Here is an 18222-nt window from a genome sequence, read left to right on the forward strand (position 1 = left end):
TTTCCAATTATTTATTCAATTAAGAAAAAAAGAGTAGTAGAATATTAAATAATAGTATAAATTCTATTATCCCATTAGGAAGGATTGTATCTCACATTTATCTATGATTGTTTATGTCTTTAGCACTACCACTTTGTGGAGAGAAGCGGGATCACACATATTATTTTGAGAAAAATGTTAAAGTTAGTTTAATTTGTTAATAAGAATAGAAAAAATAAAAAAATTTACAAACACAATTTTTTTATAATAGAATATTAAAATTTTTGAACCCATATTTTTTAATTTTTAGATCTGTGATTATATATATATATATATTCAATTTCATCAAATAATAGCACAACTTTTATCATCTATGCAAAATTTGTTGCATATGTTTAATGTAGAATCTAACTTAGGATGCATATGTGAGTTCGACTTGTTGTCTAAATAGAATCGACTTTAAGATTTCATGTTAAATCACAGTGAATTTTTTTATTTATAAAAATTATTGAATGAAAGAAGCATCAATAAACAATTTAATTTTAACAAAAAAATATAATAATAAAATCCTCTAATTTAAATTAGTCCCCAAAAAAAACTTCATGAATTACTACTGATTGTCCAAAGAAGTAAACCTCGGAATCAGGAGAGGATCTAACTTAATGAAATGCTGAAATAAAATGAAACAGAAAGAGGCAGATAATGAAGCTGAAAGCAATAACCAAACCGGGGAGAAGTGTCGGTGGAGCTATGTTTTAGCGTGCGTGCCAACGTGGCAAAACAGCGTAGCACGTGCCTTCCGACACGTGTGGCTCCCACAGCTTAACCCACTCATTAATCTCCAACCTTTAGCAAAATTAAAGGAGAAAATACTGTTCAAAAGTGACCTGAGGCCCATGCCATGCATGATTAGATACTATACATTACGGGAGATATTAACCGATGTTCATTTTAGACTGACCAACGGGGTTATGCGAAAAACGGAATAGAATGAGAGTCGTTGAAATGAGGATAAGGGGCCAACTTGTACATGTGGGACCAGTTCCAGCTATTAGTTAGTTGGCAGTGATAAGCCTGCAATGGGTACTACAAAAATCTCCACACCTCACTCTTCTTAAACAACACAGACACGATCACATCTTCCCCAGATCCAACCCACCATGGCACCGGCAACCACCGCCCTCGTCCTCTTCCTCCTCCTTCTCTCCACCACCTCAAATGCTCACAACATCACGCGCATCCTCGCCAAACACCCCGAGTTCTCCACCTTCAACCACTACCTAACTGTCACTCACTTGGCCGCCGAGATCAACCGACGCGAAACCATAACTGTTCTGGCACTCAACAATGCCGCCATGTCATCTCTCTTGTCTAAACAACTCTCCCTCTACACCCTCAAGAATGTCCTCTCTCTCCATGTCCTCGTCGACTACTTCGGTTCCAAGAAGCTTCACCAGATTACCGATGGAACTGCTTTGACCTCCACCATGTTCCAGGCTACCGGTGCTGCTCCTGGTTCCTCCGGCTACATCAACATCACCGATCTCAAAGGCGGAAAAGTCGGCTTCGGAGCCGAAAACAACGATGGAAAACTCGATGCTGTTTACGTTAAATCCGTAGCAGAGCTTCCTTACAACATCTCTGTCCTACAGATCAGTCAGGTATATATACCGACCGTATATATTATACAGTATTACATAGTTTTCTCAATTGATGATTAGCTAATTCTTTTGTTTTTGATTCAGCCTTTGAATTCAGCCGAAGCTGAAGCACCAACCGCAGAGCCAAGCCAGCTTAATCTAACAGCGATAATGTCAAAGCAAGGATGCAAAGCGTTTGCAGATTTACTGATATCTTCAGGAGCCGATGCGACGTTCAACCAAAACGTCGATGGAGGTTTAACAGTGTTTTGCCCTACCGACCCTGTCATCAACGGTTTCATGCCTAAATACAAGAACATGACAGCATCCAAGAAAGTTTCCCTGCTGTTGTACCACGGGATTCCCGTGTACCAGTCCATGCAAATGCTGAAATCCAACAATGGGATCATGAACACACTGGCGACCGATGGAGCGAACAAGTACGATTTCACCATTCAAAATGACGGCGAGGAGGTGACATTGGAGACTAAAGTTATGACTGCAAAGATTACAGGGACTTTGAAAGATGAGGAGCCATTGATTGTTTACAAAATTAGTAAGGTATTGTTGCCCAGAGAGTTGTTCAAGCCAGTGGAAGAAGCGGCCGAGTCACCAAAGCCATCGAAATCCAAGCACAAGGTCGCAGCCGATGCACCGGAATCTGATGCACCAGCGGAGAGTGATCCAGCCGATGATCAGACGGCAGATAACGAAAATGGGGTTGCAGGATTGGATGGTGGGGGAGATTGGTGATGGTGTTGCTAAGCTTGTCCATTGGTGTATTATTAATGTGAATACATTATTGATATAGAAATGTTTATCAGATTGATAGAAAATTTAATTTCTTTTTTTGTTTTCTTTTTCATTTCTTCCGTGGTTTGTGAGCTAAGGAGCATTAAGTGCTGAGTCCCACTTGCATGGGTCGTTTTCTTTCTTCTTTTTCTTTATTGATTCCTGTTTCTCTTTATTTGTCCGTATAGGATAGCTTGTTTGTGCAGTAAATGCAATATTCTTTCTTCTGCCTTATTTAGATGTATGCTGTAAATTTGTTTTCCCCATGTTCTGATACTCTCTTTTTCGAAGTTTTTTTTTTATATATATAGACAACTAACCGTGACATGTTGTATGAACATGAAAGCATTGCAACTTGCTGAATTAAAAACAATGTCTTGTTTGTGAGGAGTATCAGTAGAAACAACACACAATAACTTCCGTTTGTTTCAGAAAACGATGTTTTGTTTCTATTCTTTGGCAGTTTGTTAAAAATTTTGCATTGTGTTGGTTTGTATGAACATAAGGCGCTTGAAAACATCTAGACTTTTATTCATTATCAGTGACCATATCATTGCTGCAGTGCTGCAGTGTTGCTTACAACTTGTTCTGATCTCCGGTATTGAAGTACAAGTAACTAGTTTTCCCATAAGCCGTGGTTCTCGGAATCGGTGAAAATCCGATGTACTTCTTCTCCAACTTTGTTAAGCATATGTCGGCAACACTACTAAAGGCATCATGTTTCTGGACAAAAGCTTGGGCTGCATACTCCTTGAATGCCATCCACTGCAAAAAAAAAGCAGGAAGATAAAACAATAGGAAATATAATCCAAGATGGTTAAACAAAAGGAAGATAAAGCTAGAATATACCTTGGCTGCTTCAATCTCCGTATCTTGCTTCTGGATGTCGAGGCTGAGTGGACGCAACATGCAAACAAAAAAAAAAATCCGATTTCGTGAAGAACGACCTGTGGCTTTGCCTGCATTAGGGGAAGGTCAATACTCGATATGTAAATCACCTCAAGAACTACGTTCATGTAACACAATTAGTGGACAATGGATATACCTAAACGCTAGAATCTCCACGAATTCGCTGTCGATCTGAAGAAAGAAGAAACAGCTTGGTCAGATTCATGTTAGCAAGAAGAATTATTAATCTTTCTGATTTGCCCCTGTTTCTTCTTTAACTTAACTGATTGCTGCCATGCAAATTTCTTCACCCTGTGCACAGAAACTTTCAGTTCAATCCAAAAAGATAAAATGTAAAAAAAAAACAATGTTCATAGTTAACTCACCTCGTTAACAACTCCAGTAGGGAATTTCCAGGCACCTTTGCCTTTGAACTTGCCATTATTCTCTTGCACTACAAGCACCTATTGGAAAAAATCAGAATGATTAGCAAATTCAAATAGCTCCGTAGAAAGAAACTGAAAAGGTTACCTCTCTTTTGTCATTGACGACAAAAGGACCAATCCCCACACGGTGTGAAGCATTTTCAGGAATCGTATTTGTAGAATCACTGATCCAACTCACAAGCATCAGATAATCTGGTTCTGCGTGGTGGTACCTAAACCCTTCCTGGGAAATTAACCAAATTCACTACATTGAAAATACTCAAAGCAGAAGTCTTGAAAATATCCAAATTTCGATGCATTTACCTTAACCGAGGGTTCAACCAGATTAACAAGTTGGATACGCAATTGAATCCAGACAGCTCTCTTTCCCTGCAAAATCTGTTTGCGGTTTACCAATTCAAAATCCCATGAATTCTGCAGCAAAGCTATTAAGAACAAAAAGGCAGATAGATGGAATCACTGACCTGTAGCTTTCATTGCGATATTGAAGCTCTAAGTGAAAAGGCGAATGCCTCGGATTCCATAGGTTTCTCCATGTTTATAATGGTCCCACCATATGAATCCTCGACCCCATTAAGTAATTCGACCTGTTGAACTTCATTCTCAGGAACCATCCTGTTTTCAATAGCTAATGCACTTGCTGAAGTCGACATGTTTGTTTCTTGAAAGAAACCAATGAGGATAAAGTAGTCTAGGACAGGAGCCTTGTACACAGGAAATGAAATGATTTGCACAAGTAGGTATATTTATAGTGTTCCAAGCTTTCTCTTTGGTTACGGTTTGGGGTTAAGATGGACTTTCTGGAGACAGGAAACCACCAAGCAATAAAGCAAAACAACATTGGAGTTAACGCGGATCGATCATAATAATGGATTTGGCAACAGAGAAATACGTCGAGAAAGATTGCAGAAGGTTCAAAGAAGAAAAAGAGCCTTTAAAATGACTAATTTAAAATATTTTTTTTAAAATAAAAGAATTAGATAAATAAAAACAGAAAAAACGATAGGTGAAGTAGCAAGGGTCAAAACATTTAAATCCGATGAATTTTGATCCGATTTGATTTTATCGGCGGCGGCAGAGTCACAGCTTAGTGAGGGTGGGCATATATTCACCCTGAAATCTGAATCAGTTACTTATTTTACTGAAATTTTCTTCGATTAATTATTTATTTTATGGACATTATTCATCTGAAATTTTATTTATAAGTATCCTATTTAAAAAATTTATGTTGGTAATATTTACGTGCCCATCCTAAATAATTTTTCTGGATGCGCTACTGTTTATAGGGATGCCCCGCAGTCTTTTTATTTTACTTTTTTTCCTTTCATGAATTTGCAGAAATTGATTTTGATAGAGTTTTAAACAAAATTTATGGTAAGTTTCGTAGCAAGGCTAGATTGCACGACTACTACGCCATGTAAATTCAATCAGACATTTATAAGTTTTGTTCATTATTCTATTGACTTTTAAAATTCAAGTTTTTTTAAATATATAATTATATTTAGGATAAACTACGCATTAAGTAACTAAATTATCGGTTCTAGTATCTAAACTTTTAATTTTTTCAAAATCATATCTAACGTTTAGTTTTTGTTTCATTTTAATACTCAACCTTAAAAACTTAACGTGCTTAGTACCTAGACTATCAATTTTGGTCTATTTTAGTACTTAAACTCTCATTTTTTTAAATAATAATGTTAATTTAAAAAATAATAATAATAGTTTTAAAAACTTGAAAGTTTAAGTACTAAAATAAACCAAACTTGATAGTTTATGTACTGGATGTGTAATTTATCTTATATTTATAATACAAATGAAAGTAAGAATTTATCACCTTAAAATAAATTATCGGTTCAAGTGGTAAATAGTTTGATATTACTTAAGTAAGTCTCGAGTTTGAATATTTATGTATGTAGAAAATTTATACCAAAAGATTCACTCATTAAAATCAAATGTGCGATATAGATCGATCCGAATTAGTCAAGATAAAATTCTGGAACAGAAAGTACAAAAAAATTGACATTAAAGAAATAATTTATTAGTATAAAGAACAAGCAACTTCCATATATTTTAGCTCCCTGCCTCTGCAAAATTATTCAGCATCCACATGTTTGAAAATTTTCATTTCTACAACAAATACATATTGCATTAATTCCAGCAGAGAGAGAAACGGAAGTCCTCGTCATACGCTCTCAGCCGCTGCACCTAATAAATCAGTCATTGCATCCTCCGGAGCTGCATCCTTTCTGGTTCAAATCCTTAGCTCCGGAAGTGTTCAAGGAAAAGTCGACGCCATCACCGCGTTACACAACTTATCAACCTGCAATGAGAATTCAGTTCCAGTTATTGATACTAAAGCAGTTTCCCCACTTATCAACCTCCTCAAAGAATGCAAGAAATACTCCAAGTTTGCTGAAAAAGCTACAGCCCTGCTCGAAATCCGAAGAAGGGCGAGTCGCGATCACCGGGATTTTAACCTTGATAGAGACAGTTGAAGATGGCTCACTCCTCAGCACACAGCATGCCGTTGGAGCTTTACTTTCTCTGTGCGAAAGCTGCCGAAGAAAAGGTAAAGGGAACACATTCTTGAAGAAGGTGCAATTCCAGGGCTTCTTAGACTCACAGTAGAAGGCACTAACATAGCTCGAGAAAGAGCCCGCACTCTGTTGGATTTACTCAGAGATACTCCTCAAGAAAAGAAATTGGCTCCCTCAGTTCTGGGGAGAATTGTGTATGATATCGCAATTCGCGTAAACGGAACCGATAAAGTTTCTAATGCTGCAGCCACTCATGTAAACCGAACCGATTAAGTTTCGGACACCGCCAAGAGATTACTCGACGAAATGGTTCAAAGAAGCATGGAACTCAAAATGACCAGTACCTGCTGAAGTCCCTTCTGCATGAACCATTTGTGTCCATTCTATACCAGTCAATAGAGTAAAATGTGATGGATTAGGTTTCACTAGGCTTTGTTGTACATCTTGACCTTTGTGTACATATAAAATCACCCTCATTTATCATACGTGTATATTTACATTAATGAACTCATGAAAAATACTACATCCAAGGCCGAAGCTTAAGAAGAAAATGAGCTTGCATATAACACCAGAAACCCTGAAAATTGCACAACACATCACCACATCGAGGCAAACTTGCGGGTAACCGAACACTAAGCCCCATGTTGACAACGTTAAACTATATATATACCTGTACTTGAAGTAAAGAGGCTGTACAATGGAGACTTTTCTCAAACTCATAACCCTTGTAATCTTCTCACCAGTAGTTGGCAAACTCTTCATCGGCCACCATAGGAGTCCGGCAAAGAGGGCAGGTACCCCTCAGATACCCACTTTTCCACGCACTCCTTGTGAAATGTATGGCCGCAGGACAAGAGGTTAATCTCTGATTCAGACTCGAACTCACACCGGCAGACAGGGCAGTCGTACTCAGGTCGCTCGCTGCTGCTTAACGCGTCGAACCAAACAGTCGGGGTCTTACTCCGGAACTCCTCGATGTAAATTTTTGATGCCTTGCGATATGAAGATGGTTCCCCAGGACTTTCGACATAATCAAATGATGGCGTAGAATCCAGGGATGATGTCATTGAATCCAGGGATGTTGACAACGACAATAGATGGATACCGATAATTCGAAGGATGGACCGAAGTATGCCTTTAATTATAGACATGGACAAAGCTGCATTTACCAAGATTACACATAGCATTCCTTCTGATGGAGATGGAAGATTTGAGAGTCCCATTTTTTGTATCAAGTTCGGGATTCCAAAATCGAAAAAGAGATCTGCAATTCAACAAATGATCATATAACAGAGCAAAAGCAGATCATCCACATGCACAGAAACTTGAAGAAAAACAGATGAATGCCCAATAAGCAAACAGTAAAACACCAAAGACAAAAGAGAAGGATGATCACTATAAATGATATTGAAAATTACCCAGGTAAGCTGCAACAAAACCAGAATTCAATTGGGGGAATGATGTTAATGAAACAATTCAGGGAGAAAAAACCAAAGAAATCTGGTTTTTCTTCAGCTTTTTTCATTATCAAGATATAGCCATGCTCAAACCCTTGCTTGATGCAATAAATATGGTCAAAAAAAGGAAAGTAAAAAAGATATCAACTTTCCAATTTGGAAACCATTAAATAAACAAAGCAATTTGAGATTTAACATTTCATCTACAATACAAAGAAAGAATATAAAGTATAACCCCAACTTTTCCTTAACAATCCAAATCCATAAGAGCAAGCTTTAAAGAGGTGCAAGATTTGAGTTGTTTTAAAAAAGACACCAAGAACAAAGAACTAAACATGATTTCTTTTCATGGGATCAATGAAACATGAAGAAAGGAGATTTGGGTTTACCAGAAATGAAGCTTTTTGAAGCCTGGCTATGGCTGCTGCAGCTGGCAGGCTGTGCCGATCTCTACTTATATACAGCAACCACCCCAACTCTGAAAGCAAACTGTAGTTACTTTATATCATAAATCTCATTACTCCAGTTTAGTGTTTGATGTCCGTAAGCTTAGAGAAACTTTCTTTAGCAGTTTTACAAGGAACTGACTCTCTTTTCTAGCTAAAATTGCCAGTTATAGCTAAACAGTTTCCAGCTACAATTTGCAATTTAAGTCAAATGTTTTTAAAACCCAATTATTTGAGTCATGAGTTTTCTTCTCCATGAATTTTTAATTACTAATTATCCCTTGATATTTGTGCACTAAATATATTCAAATATAGATATAAAAATATTATTCTTCAATTTAGTTTTTTTTCTTTCATTTTAGTATTTTGACCTTAAAAATTTTAGGACATTTTTATGTGTAAATTATATTATTTATTATTCAACTATTTTTTCACTCCTATTTTAATATTAAAGTTTTAAAAAAATTTAATTTAATTATTCAACTTTCAAATTGCTTCTATTTCAACCACTCTAATTTATTTTATTAATAATTTCTATGACATGATATTTTTATTATTATTTTATTAATATATAATTAAAAGAAAGAAAGAAATTTAAAAGTTAGAGTTATAAACTAAGAGTAATTTGAAAGTCAAATAATTAAATTAAAAAATTTAAACTTTAGTGACCAAAATAGAAGTAAGAAGATGGTTGAGTGATGAATGATGCAATTTATCAATAAAGAAGATGTCATGTGCAAATCACTCGTTAAATTTTTAATGATAATATACTAAAACGAAACAAAAATTAAACACCAAGTATGGTTTTAAGAAAATTAAAAGTTTAAATAGTAAAACAGATATAAACTGATAATTTATATACTAAATACGTAATTTTTCCTAAAATTTAAATTGAGTATTTTGAAGAATGAAACTATATGTTTCCGGTCACTCTCCTAATTAGAAAAAAATTTTTATAAAATGATAAAATAAATTCATTTGGTATTTGTTAGAATATATTATACTCATTTGTTTGGATAGAGAAAACATTTTAAAGAAATAGAATTTTATAAAAAAAATTATTATTATTATTATTTTTAATAATAAAATATGATATCTATTTAGGTAAAGCCGTCACTTGCTTACCTTTCTATTCATCGTATCTTTCACCTACAACAGTGACAACTGACAAGTGGCATATACCGTGTGATGACCTCTCTACTTCTTGTGACAAATAGACAGTGCCTATTATGAACACTGCCACGTGTCTTAGTTTTTGCAGTTTAAAAACACTAGAGAAAATAACATTTGGGTGGTACGTGGACCCAGCGATGTTCATCAACACCGTTAAGTAATGATATTTTTATTACATGTGTCAAAATCTCAGCACGCAATTAAATCTCAGAGAGTCTTGTCGTTTTCACCTCCAGATGAAGATATATATACTTATCTAATATAGACACTAAAAGAACAAAAGAATTTGAACAGGTAAACTTGCTCTAACCGTCTAACGTAATATGGCAGCAGAGGTGGTCAAGGCGAATGATGCCACCGTAATCCATGGATATTTTATGGTGATGAACAACCAGGCTCGGCCAATTTTATTCATGGTGTTTTCTGAATCCAACTAGCATTCTGCATTTCTTTTTCTTTTTTTTTTTTGATAAATCAGGTATTATTATCCAAGAGCAGAATCTGCTTTAATATACATCAAGGTTCGAAACAAAACAAGCTACAAACAAAAAGATCAATGTTCAACTATACCCTAATGATTGCATAGCAAAATATTAACACTATCGACTCTATTAGTAGTCTTACCGCTTAGTTGTAAGCTTAAAGTATCTTTAATAGCGTTAAGAATCGCTTCTGCAGACCTTGTTCGGTTTTGGAACACCCTTTTGTTTCTCTCTTCCCATAATGTATAAATGAGAGCATTGAGAGCTATCTTCATGATCTTAGTAAGCAATGATTTTCCCTTCCAATTAGAACTAGCTGATGCTATAAGAACCTCCCATGAACAAGCAGTAAAACGTACACCAGAAAGTGAGAAGACTGCTGTCCAAATTGTAACAGCAGTTGGGCATTTTAAAAATAAATGGTCCCTTGTTTCCTGTTCAGATTTGCAGAGTACACATATGCTTTCGTTGATGAGTCCCATTCGTTGAAGTCTGTCCTTTGTTGGAAGTTTATCAAGGACCATATAACAGTTTCTGCCAAGGGATCTTTGCCTTCTTCTCCCGAATAGAATCCCAGATTTTAGTGACTTTTATAGCACCTGAAGACAGAATTTGGTGAACCTCAGGTCTAGTTTCAAAAGTCTCTTGAAACTCCAACTTGCAGTGGAGTTAATTCCCACAGACCAGAAATCTTTCTTGCCTTGTTCTGAGCATGGTTAAAAGGCTGTACTCTCAGCAGCTACGAGTTGGGTTCAGCTGATCATAATCATAGGCATCACCAGCTTTGACAAAGCGTCCTTTCACGCGTGACAAAGCGTCCTTCACGCGCTTTCGCACATCAGCCCTTGCTTTGATGCATTTATTGGCATATACTTAATTACTTCCGTGTCTTCTTCTTTTCCTTGTAACGCATGACAGCATCACTTCGAGTAGCCGATGGGAAGGGACCCTCAGCAGATGGAGGACACCAAGAGGGCTCTCCCCCCTACAATCTTGATAATCTTCTCCGCTACTCTCTCCGGTGAGGCCAGAAAAGGATAAGCTTGGATGGTCCTTCCTTGCCGTAAAATACAAAATCGAATCCGTTTTACTGCTCAACATGGAATCGGTGGCAGACATGTCCTTTGCCCCAAATAAACTATCAATTCCACCATTCTCAAAAAGTTCTTCTGAATGATTGAGAGTTGCCCCAAAGAGTTCTTCATATTTTTCAAGGTTCAAATCAATTTCATCCATACTGAAGTCATCATACAGATCGTCTTCACAAACTCCATGATACTTTGTTTGAGGGCAAGAGAACAGCAAATTAACAAGGTAAGAATTACCCAAAGTTCTCAAAAACGGAGCATGGTGTCTCTACTAACAGTAAAACGTGCAGAAATTTTAAACGATGAAGTTTTCACCAACACGCCAAAAATTATCTTGGACCATCCAACGCAAAAGCTCTAGAGAATTACTAAAAATGGGTGGTTATTCTAATCACTCTTATATTAAAATAAAATGTTGATAACTTTCAACGACCTCAGCCAACTTTGAGTTTATTGTTTCCTATCATCTTCACACTTCCCTTTTCACTCTCAATTAAAAACGAAGTGTAAAAACTTCAATGATACAGATAGATGACATGAGTTCAGGTAGTAATTCACGCGAGTAAAATAGGAGAGATCTACATCTCGAGTTTATGAACCCATAGCAAAAACAGGCACAAGATTAAAAAATATAATCGAGGAAGAGGTTACTGGCTTAGTGATTATACGGTAATGACTAAAATGAGTAGTTATCTACAATATTACCCTCACATTTAAGTTGCTTTTGGGCCAAGAAACAGAAATATCGGAATAGACCAATAAAAATAAGAACTGAACATCGGTCTACTGAAAGAATAAAATCATTACATATAGTTCTCCCAGAAGAAAGCAATAAGAAAAGCAACGACTAGAAATTGGCATATAGTCCCTCCCCAGAGGAAAGTCGACACCTTAAGTCCTTAACCTCAAGCTGGTTTTCCAGACACAGAACAGTTAGCAATTAGTACTCAACAGTCACTGCTAATGTGTTTTTCGGCATATAATGCAGATTTTAGAGTGCATTAGCATGAAACCCATTTTCACCAAATGCTCATTGTAGTTGTTTACTATTATGGTATTACCCCATGGGAGTAAGATAGCAAGGGCCTGGAAATACATCAAAAACAGTTTATCTGAATTCTTTGAAGACATATTACAAATTCATCATTTACCTTGGTTAACAATGCATCTGTTGTTCGATCTGGCTGATCTAGAAATTGGTGCAGATCCGAATTCAGGAATTGATGAGCCACCCCAAGTTCTTTCTCTATCCACATTGTGATCATGATTAGTTTCAGCAACACCAGTATCATTCTGGCTGATGGTATTTTCAATAAGGCACCATGAAGTCCTCTCTATGTTCTCAGTGATGCTCATTTGCCCTAATTCCTGCTCACAGGTAGATTCAACTGCTGAAGGTGGTTGTGAGAAAAACGACAGTTCGGCAGATGACGGGCAACCAGAATAAGAATTGACTTTTTGCCTCTTATGTGTCGAATTTGAGGTAGAGGTACCGTGACCAATCAAATCACAATTCTGACAAAGGGATACCCTTTCTTCTTCACATTGAACAAAAGCAGGTTGCGAATTGCATCATTCACACAACAATGTTCTCGAATGGCGTTTCGACAGTGCATTAGCAGAATGGACATTTCGATCGCAAGACAAGCATAAACAGGCGGCATCGGACCGGCAATATACTATCGGTGGTTGTTCCCCATAGAAATCACAAATGTAACCCATTTCAATCACACTACTACTAACAAGAGCTAAAAACTTGTAAACAAACAATATATCAACCGGGGCAAGTCCTTCAGAGATGATCATAGACTCCGCTATTTCTCCTCGCACTTCAATAGCTGTCAAAGGATAACAAAAAAGGTTAGCTGTTACAAGAGAATTCATCACATGTATGAAGTAAAAGCAAGCTAATCAGTGAGAAAACTGGAATTATCAGTTGGGTTGCTTAATTCCTACTGCTCACACAATAATGATACAGCTCGGGGTCAAAATTCCAGAAGACAATTTAGTCATAAAAGACTAAGACTTCACGTGATCAGCACTATTCAAGGGTAGAAGTCTCGATAATGTTATGATCATAACCAAAAAAGTAAGCAGTTTTAAGCACCACGAAGTCAATTTCAACAAGAGAATTAGTAAATGTCAAAAACTTTTACATACGTCGCAGTGTTTTCGCATGGTACACAACACTGAGACCAGACCTCCCTTGTTTGCAATTAGATTATTTTCATAAACTTTACCTCTAGAAATTCCATTTGCTACTCTTTGATATTTTAAACACAATAGACATTTTTTTTCTCTCCATTATTTTTAATTAATTGATTTAAATTCAAATTAAATATAAATTTGTTATGTAATAGTGGATCCAAAGATTATTTTGAGAGTGAACACGTGTATTATTAACATAAAATTAATTCCTCCATTATCGATTTGGAGAGATTAAGCATTTTTCAGTGAAATGAATATCGGATTCGCGTTCAGGGGTCAAAAAAGTATGGACTAAAAAGTACTTTGGACTTCATCGGCCGACAGATGCGACGGTTGGCGAATGTAGACGCGACGAACGACAAATCAATCCGTTAAGTTTTTAACGACGAAGTACTAAAATGAAACAAAAACTAAACCTTAGATATGATTAAGAAATAAATGAAAATTTAGGTATTAAACGGATTAAAATTGATAGTTTAAATATTAAACGCATAATTTACTTTAAATGTTAATTCTTTTATCAGTATATCACATATTTAGTTGACGTAATAATATCTTACCCATTGTTATAGCATAAAATATTTATTAAGATATGATAATATTAATAGAATAAATTAATTGCATAACATTGCACCCTAGGCCGTTATTATGTGCACGGGGAAAGGGTTTCCGGCTGGAGGATTTAGATTTGATCAGACTCCGAACTGCCAACGATGAGGCTTTGAGGCCATCACCGGGCTATCCTTCTTGACCGGTCATTAATTTAGATTTTTTGGATACTTCTTTAGAACTAGTGGAATTAAATTAAAAAATTTATCATTTTTTTTTTGGAGTTTGAAAACTTTTTTGGATTCGAAGTATTTGTTTAAAAATATGAACCGCGAGGAATATTATTTTAAGAACCCGGACAACATAATACAAAATTAATTTTATCGAACGACTATAAGATAAGATCAAAATATTATCATGTTAAACTTTTAAATTAATTTTCATCGATTGTGAATGTCTTTCGTAAAACATCAATATAAGGAGAAGACTTAGGAATGAAATGCAAATATTTTGATATCAATTTCCACAAATGATAACCGTTGATCGGACTCTGACTTAGGGATTATGCTGCTTTGTTGGGCCTCGCGTTGGGATACCATTGTTGGCCGGAGGATCTCCTTTCCGCAGACTCCGACGTGTCGAACTTAAACGGACTAGACTTTCTGTCGGTGGGTCTTTAAAGAATTATTATCATATATGCTAGCTGTATTTCTCAATAATAACGAATTAAGAGAAAAAGGAATAGTAAATCTAACCTTGAATAGTTGAGAAGTTGGGAATTCTTGCTTCAGCCAACAGAGAACCCGAAGTCGCCATTGATAAAAGTATCCAGGCCAGAAGCAGCGAATACACAATTGCATTACTATTCTTCTTCTTCATCATCTTCATTGTTGAGTTCCAGATTCATGATTTCATCAATGCCAGACTGAGTTTTATATATATACAAATGCATATATGGAGACAAATAAACGTGAACCTCATTTTGGGTCTTCTGTAGTATAGCAACGGTCTTCCTTTAGCTTCTTCACTTTCAATTTCTGATTCCTTGAAGTATTCCCCAGTCCAAGAACAGAAAAAAAAAACAAATTTCTACCAACCAAAAACTTCAAACCTCTTATTTTTTTCTTCCAAATTGACTTTTATACATACATGTGTAGAGAGAGAAAGAGAGATGAAGCGAGAAACCTCTCATTTTTCCAGTGGGAATGAATAAATTTAAAACGCCTGGGATGGAAGGCATGTTTCCGCAGGGTTGGATCGAGGGTTGTAGGGCCGAGTCTGGTTAGGGTGTCGGTTAAGGGCCAACAAATAAAAATAAAAATTAACATAATACTTTTTTATAAATTTATTAAAATGTTAATTGTTATCATTAAATTTTTATATTAACGTTAATAAACTATTTAATTTCTCATAAAAATCTAATTCAATATTTCTTTTCTATTTAAAAAAAAATCTAATTCAATTTAAAACACTTGTATTAATTTGAAAATAATTAGAAAATATGATTGTGATAACTATTATGAGATGTTAAATTTATTCTATTTATAATGTTAAAATTTTAATTTTAAACGTTGTTTAAAAAATTTAACATTTTATATTACTAAATCAACTTATAGTTAGTACAATATCATAATTATAATTACTTAACAAATATTCATAGAACAAAGACATCAAAATTTAAAATTGCACTAGTCAGCGTTAACAAACCGATATCGATATGAACCAAATAATTTCAGTGATTAAAACATAATTATTATTTTTAAAGATTAACAACAACAATGTAGAATATTTCAACGTTTATTATAGATAACAAAAAATGGATGTCTCTTGTTCCCATATGTAATGGGGTAAGGGGGAGGTAAGATAGTAGGTTGCCCCCAACACTAGGTTGAGAGCAGCTTCCGTAGGATACCTCCGAATTATAGATAACAATAATTATAATTCACGAGAATAAAAGAATTGTACAAACATGAAGAGTTGAAACCCCTCACTTGGAGAAATTATTATTTGAACAATTTCCACCACCTCATCTATGATCCTTAACCAATTAAATGAGTACAAATCACATTTATTTTCCACATCATATTTCATTAAAAATTAAAAAATTTAAATCAACATCTTCTTTATCTATCCTCTCCTTCCCCAATCTTAAAGCATCAAATCTCCATGTTGTGCTCTACTCTTTCTTTAATCCACCCTTATAATCTAAATTAAAAACCACCACTTCTTTATCTCATCATTTTCTTCCACAATCTTAAGTATTAAATCTATATGTTTTGCTATGCTATTTCTTTGGTTCACCGTTATAATCAATATTTAAAATCAATACAAAATTTAAATTTCTTTCAAATTTATTATTTTCTTATTATATATTTTATATTTATTGTTCTTTTCCTTAACCAACAAAATCTCATTAAAAATATATATATGAGAATTTCTAGATTAATGTATGATATATGAGAATTTCCTTCTATATGGCACGATTGAAAATGATTAATACTTAAGATGGATTATAATGGTAAACCAAAGAAAGAATATAGCAAAAACATAGAGATTTAATGTTTAAGATTGGAAAATAAAAGGATGAGATAAAGAAAAAGTGATGATTTTTAATTTAGATTATAATGGTGAATTAAAGAAATTGTAGAGCAAAAACATGGAGATTTGATGTTTTAAGATTGGAGAAGGAGAGGATGGGATAAAGCAGAAGATGATGAGTTGGAATTTTTTTTTTAAAGAAATATGATGTTGAAAATATATGTGATGTGTACTCATTTAATTAGTTAAGGACTAGGGATGAGGTGGTGGAAAGAGTTCATGTAATAATTTTTTAAGGTTTTGGGGTTTTTTATTTTAAAGAAATTTGAAATTCTTTTAAAATATGGTAAAACATATAAATAGTCCCTAAATTTTTAGAGCGCTTGCATTTTGGTCATCTAACTTTTTAAACTTGTAATACAGTCATCAAACTTTTAGTTTGTTTTCATTTTGGTCCCTGCCATTAGCTCCCGTTAGTTTTTACTGACATGACACTTAACCCCGTCAACTTTCTGACAGGGAAGCTTATTCTTCTTCACTTTACCCTATTAACTTTCTGACGTAGCAGCTTCTTCTTCTTCTTCTTCTTTGATGGGTCATTCTCCATTTCTTATCTTCTACTACAAGATTGTTTATATTATTGTTCCTTTTGAAATCGAAGTTTGATTCTTGATGTTTTAATTTACAGGTCAAAGAACAAAACGAGTTTGAGTGTGAGAGTGAAGTCACGTTTGAGCAATGTTTAGAGAGGTGAAGTCTCCTTTGAACACTGTGAGAGTTATATTTCAAGGTGGTGGTTAAATAAATATATGACTTATTGGTTGAAGAAGAAGAAGAAGTTACCATGTCAGAAAGTTAATAGAGTTAAGTGTCACGTCAGCAAAAATTATTGGAGCTAACGATAGGGACCAAAATGAAAACGAACTAAAAGTTCGATGATTATATTGCAAGTTTTAAAAGTTAGGTGACCAAAATGCAAGCACCCTAAAAGTTCAAGGACTAGTACCTTTATTGCTTAATATTTTCGAGGGTTGCTCCTATTATCATGAGTGTTATTGTTTGGTCTCTCTATTTATTGTTAATACGATTTAGTCCTCCTGGTTACTATATAGATATTTAGTTTCCTTATTTCTATTCTGGCTTTAAGGATTACTAGTTTTTATTTTGGCCATTTACATACTTATATACTATATTTGACACTTATACATTCATACGTTTTGTTTCGAATCAATTTCATTTGATAATATATTTTAATACGTTACTCGGATTTACTTTCAAGAACACTCGATGTAGAATGGGCGTGAAAAACACCGCTCGACAGGAGTACCACAGTTCGACGACATTCAAATGAATGGAGGACTTGAAATAAATCGAACATTTTATTTATTAAACGATGGTAACATTTTTATTTAATTTAATTTCTCATGTTATTTCATCTTATTTTTATTTTGTTTTATTTTTATCATTGACATTTATGTTTTTTTATAAAAGGTGACATATTATTTCATACGAGTTCTAATATTAATTTCTTATTCAATTTAATATTTTAAGAGTACAATATTCTTTTACGGATATGAAATAGACGGGATAGCATTCCCGATGGAGGATTGCAAACCTCGAGATTTCTTTCGAAGAATTTTCTCTAAAAAATATTTCGGAGCAAATTAATTAAACTTTAATAAATGGATCGTATTTTAAATATTGATTCTAATTTTATTTTCCATCATTACTATAACGTGTAAGCGATTAAGTACTAATTTTCGGGTGTTGTGGGGGTGCTTATCCTTCCTCACATGTAATCGACTCTCAGACTCATTAAATTGAATCTTTGATAAAGTATACGATTTTTGTCTAAAAAATAATTTTTTTAAAAAGTGTTTTAAAATCCTTTTTTAGGTATTCGGCCTTCCTAACCTAAAGGACGATGGTGACTCCCATCCAAATTAATTCAAAATCGTCAAATTTTCAAATAAAAGTCATAATTATTTTTTTAAATAAT

The 18222-nt window shown here is 34.6% G+C and overlaps 1 protein-coding gene and 4 pseudogenes across 1 annotated transcript; 2 read left to right on the plus strand and 3 right to left on the minus strand.

The window, feature by feature from the left end:
- Positions 1 to 1088: 1088 nt before the first annotated feature.
- LOC120130504 (fasciclin-like arabinogalactan protein 2) lies at positions 1089 to 2427 on the plus strand. Its single transcript, XM_039147737.1, has 2 exons — positions 1089 to 1640; positions 1725 to 2427. Exons 1-2 carry the CDS (start codon positions 1140 to 1142, stop codon positions 2370 to 2372), a joined length of 1149 nt encoding a protein of 382 aa, XP_039003668.1. The 5' UTR covers positions 1089 to 1139; the 3' UTR covers positions 2373 to 2427.
- Positions 2428 to 2964: 537 nt separating this feature from the next.
- LOC120130507 lies at positions 2965 to 4398 on the minus strand (annotated as a pseudogene).
- A 215-nt stretch (positions 4399 to 4613) lies between these two features.
- Positions 4614 to 6744, plus strand: LOC120130672 (annotated as a pseudogene).
- Positions 6745 to 6758: 14 nt separating this feature from the next.
- Positions 6759 to 8235, minus strand: LOC120130508 (annotated as a pseudogene).
- Positions 8236 to 10518: 2283 nt separating this feature from the next.
- LOC120130510 lies at positions 10519 to 13072 on the minus strand (annotated as a pseudogene).
- Positions 13073 to 18222: the final 5150 nt, after the last annotated feature.

Source organism: Hibiscus syriacus, unplaced genomic scaffold, assembly GCF_006381635.1.
Source record: "Hibiscus syriacus cultivar Baekdansim isolate YM2019G1 unplaced genomic scaffold, ASM638163v2 tig00110548_pilon, whole genome shotgun sequence".
In the NCBI taxonomy this organism is placed as follows: domain Eukaryota; kingdom Viridiplantae; phylum Streptophyta; class Magnoliopsida; order Malvales; family Malvaceae; genus Hibiscus; species Hibiscus syriacus.

Excerpts from the sequence above, each read along its gene's own strand:
- LOC120130504 (XM_039147737.1), top strand. The coding sequence starts at position 1,140 with ATGGCACCGGCAACCACCGCCCTCGTCCTCTTCCTCCTCCTTCTCTCC. Across the intron at positions 1,641-1,724 it reads CTGTCCTACAGATCAGTCAG|CCTTTGAATTCAGCCGAAGC; the intron begins GTATATATACCG and ends TTTTTGATTCAG.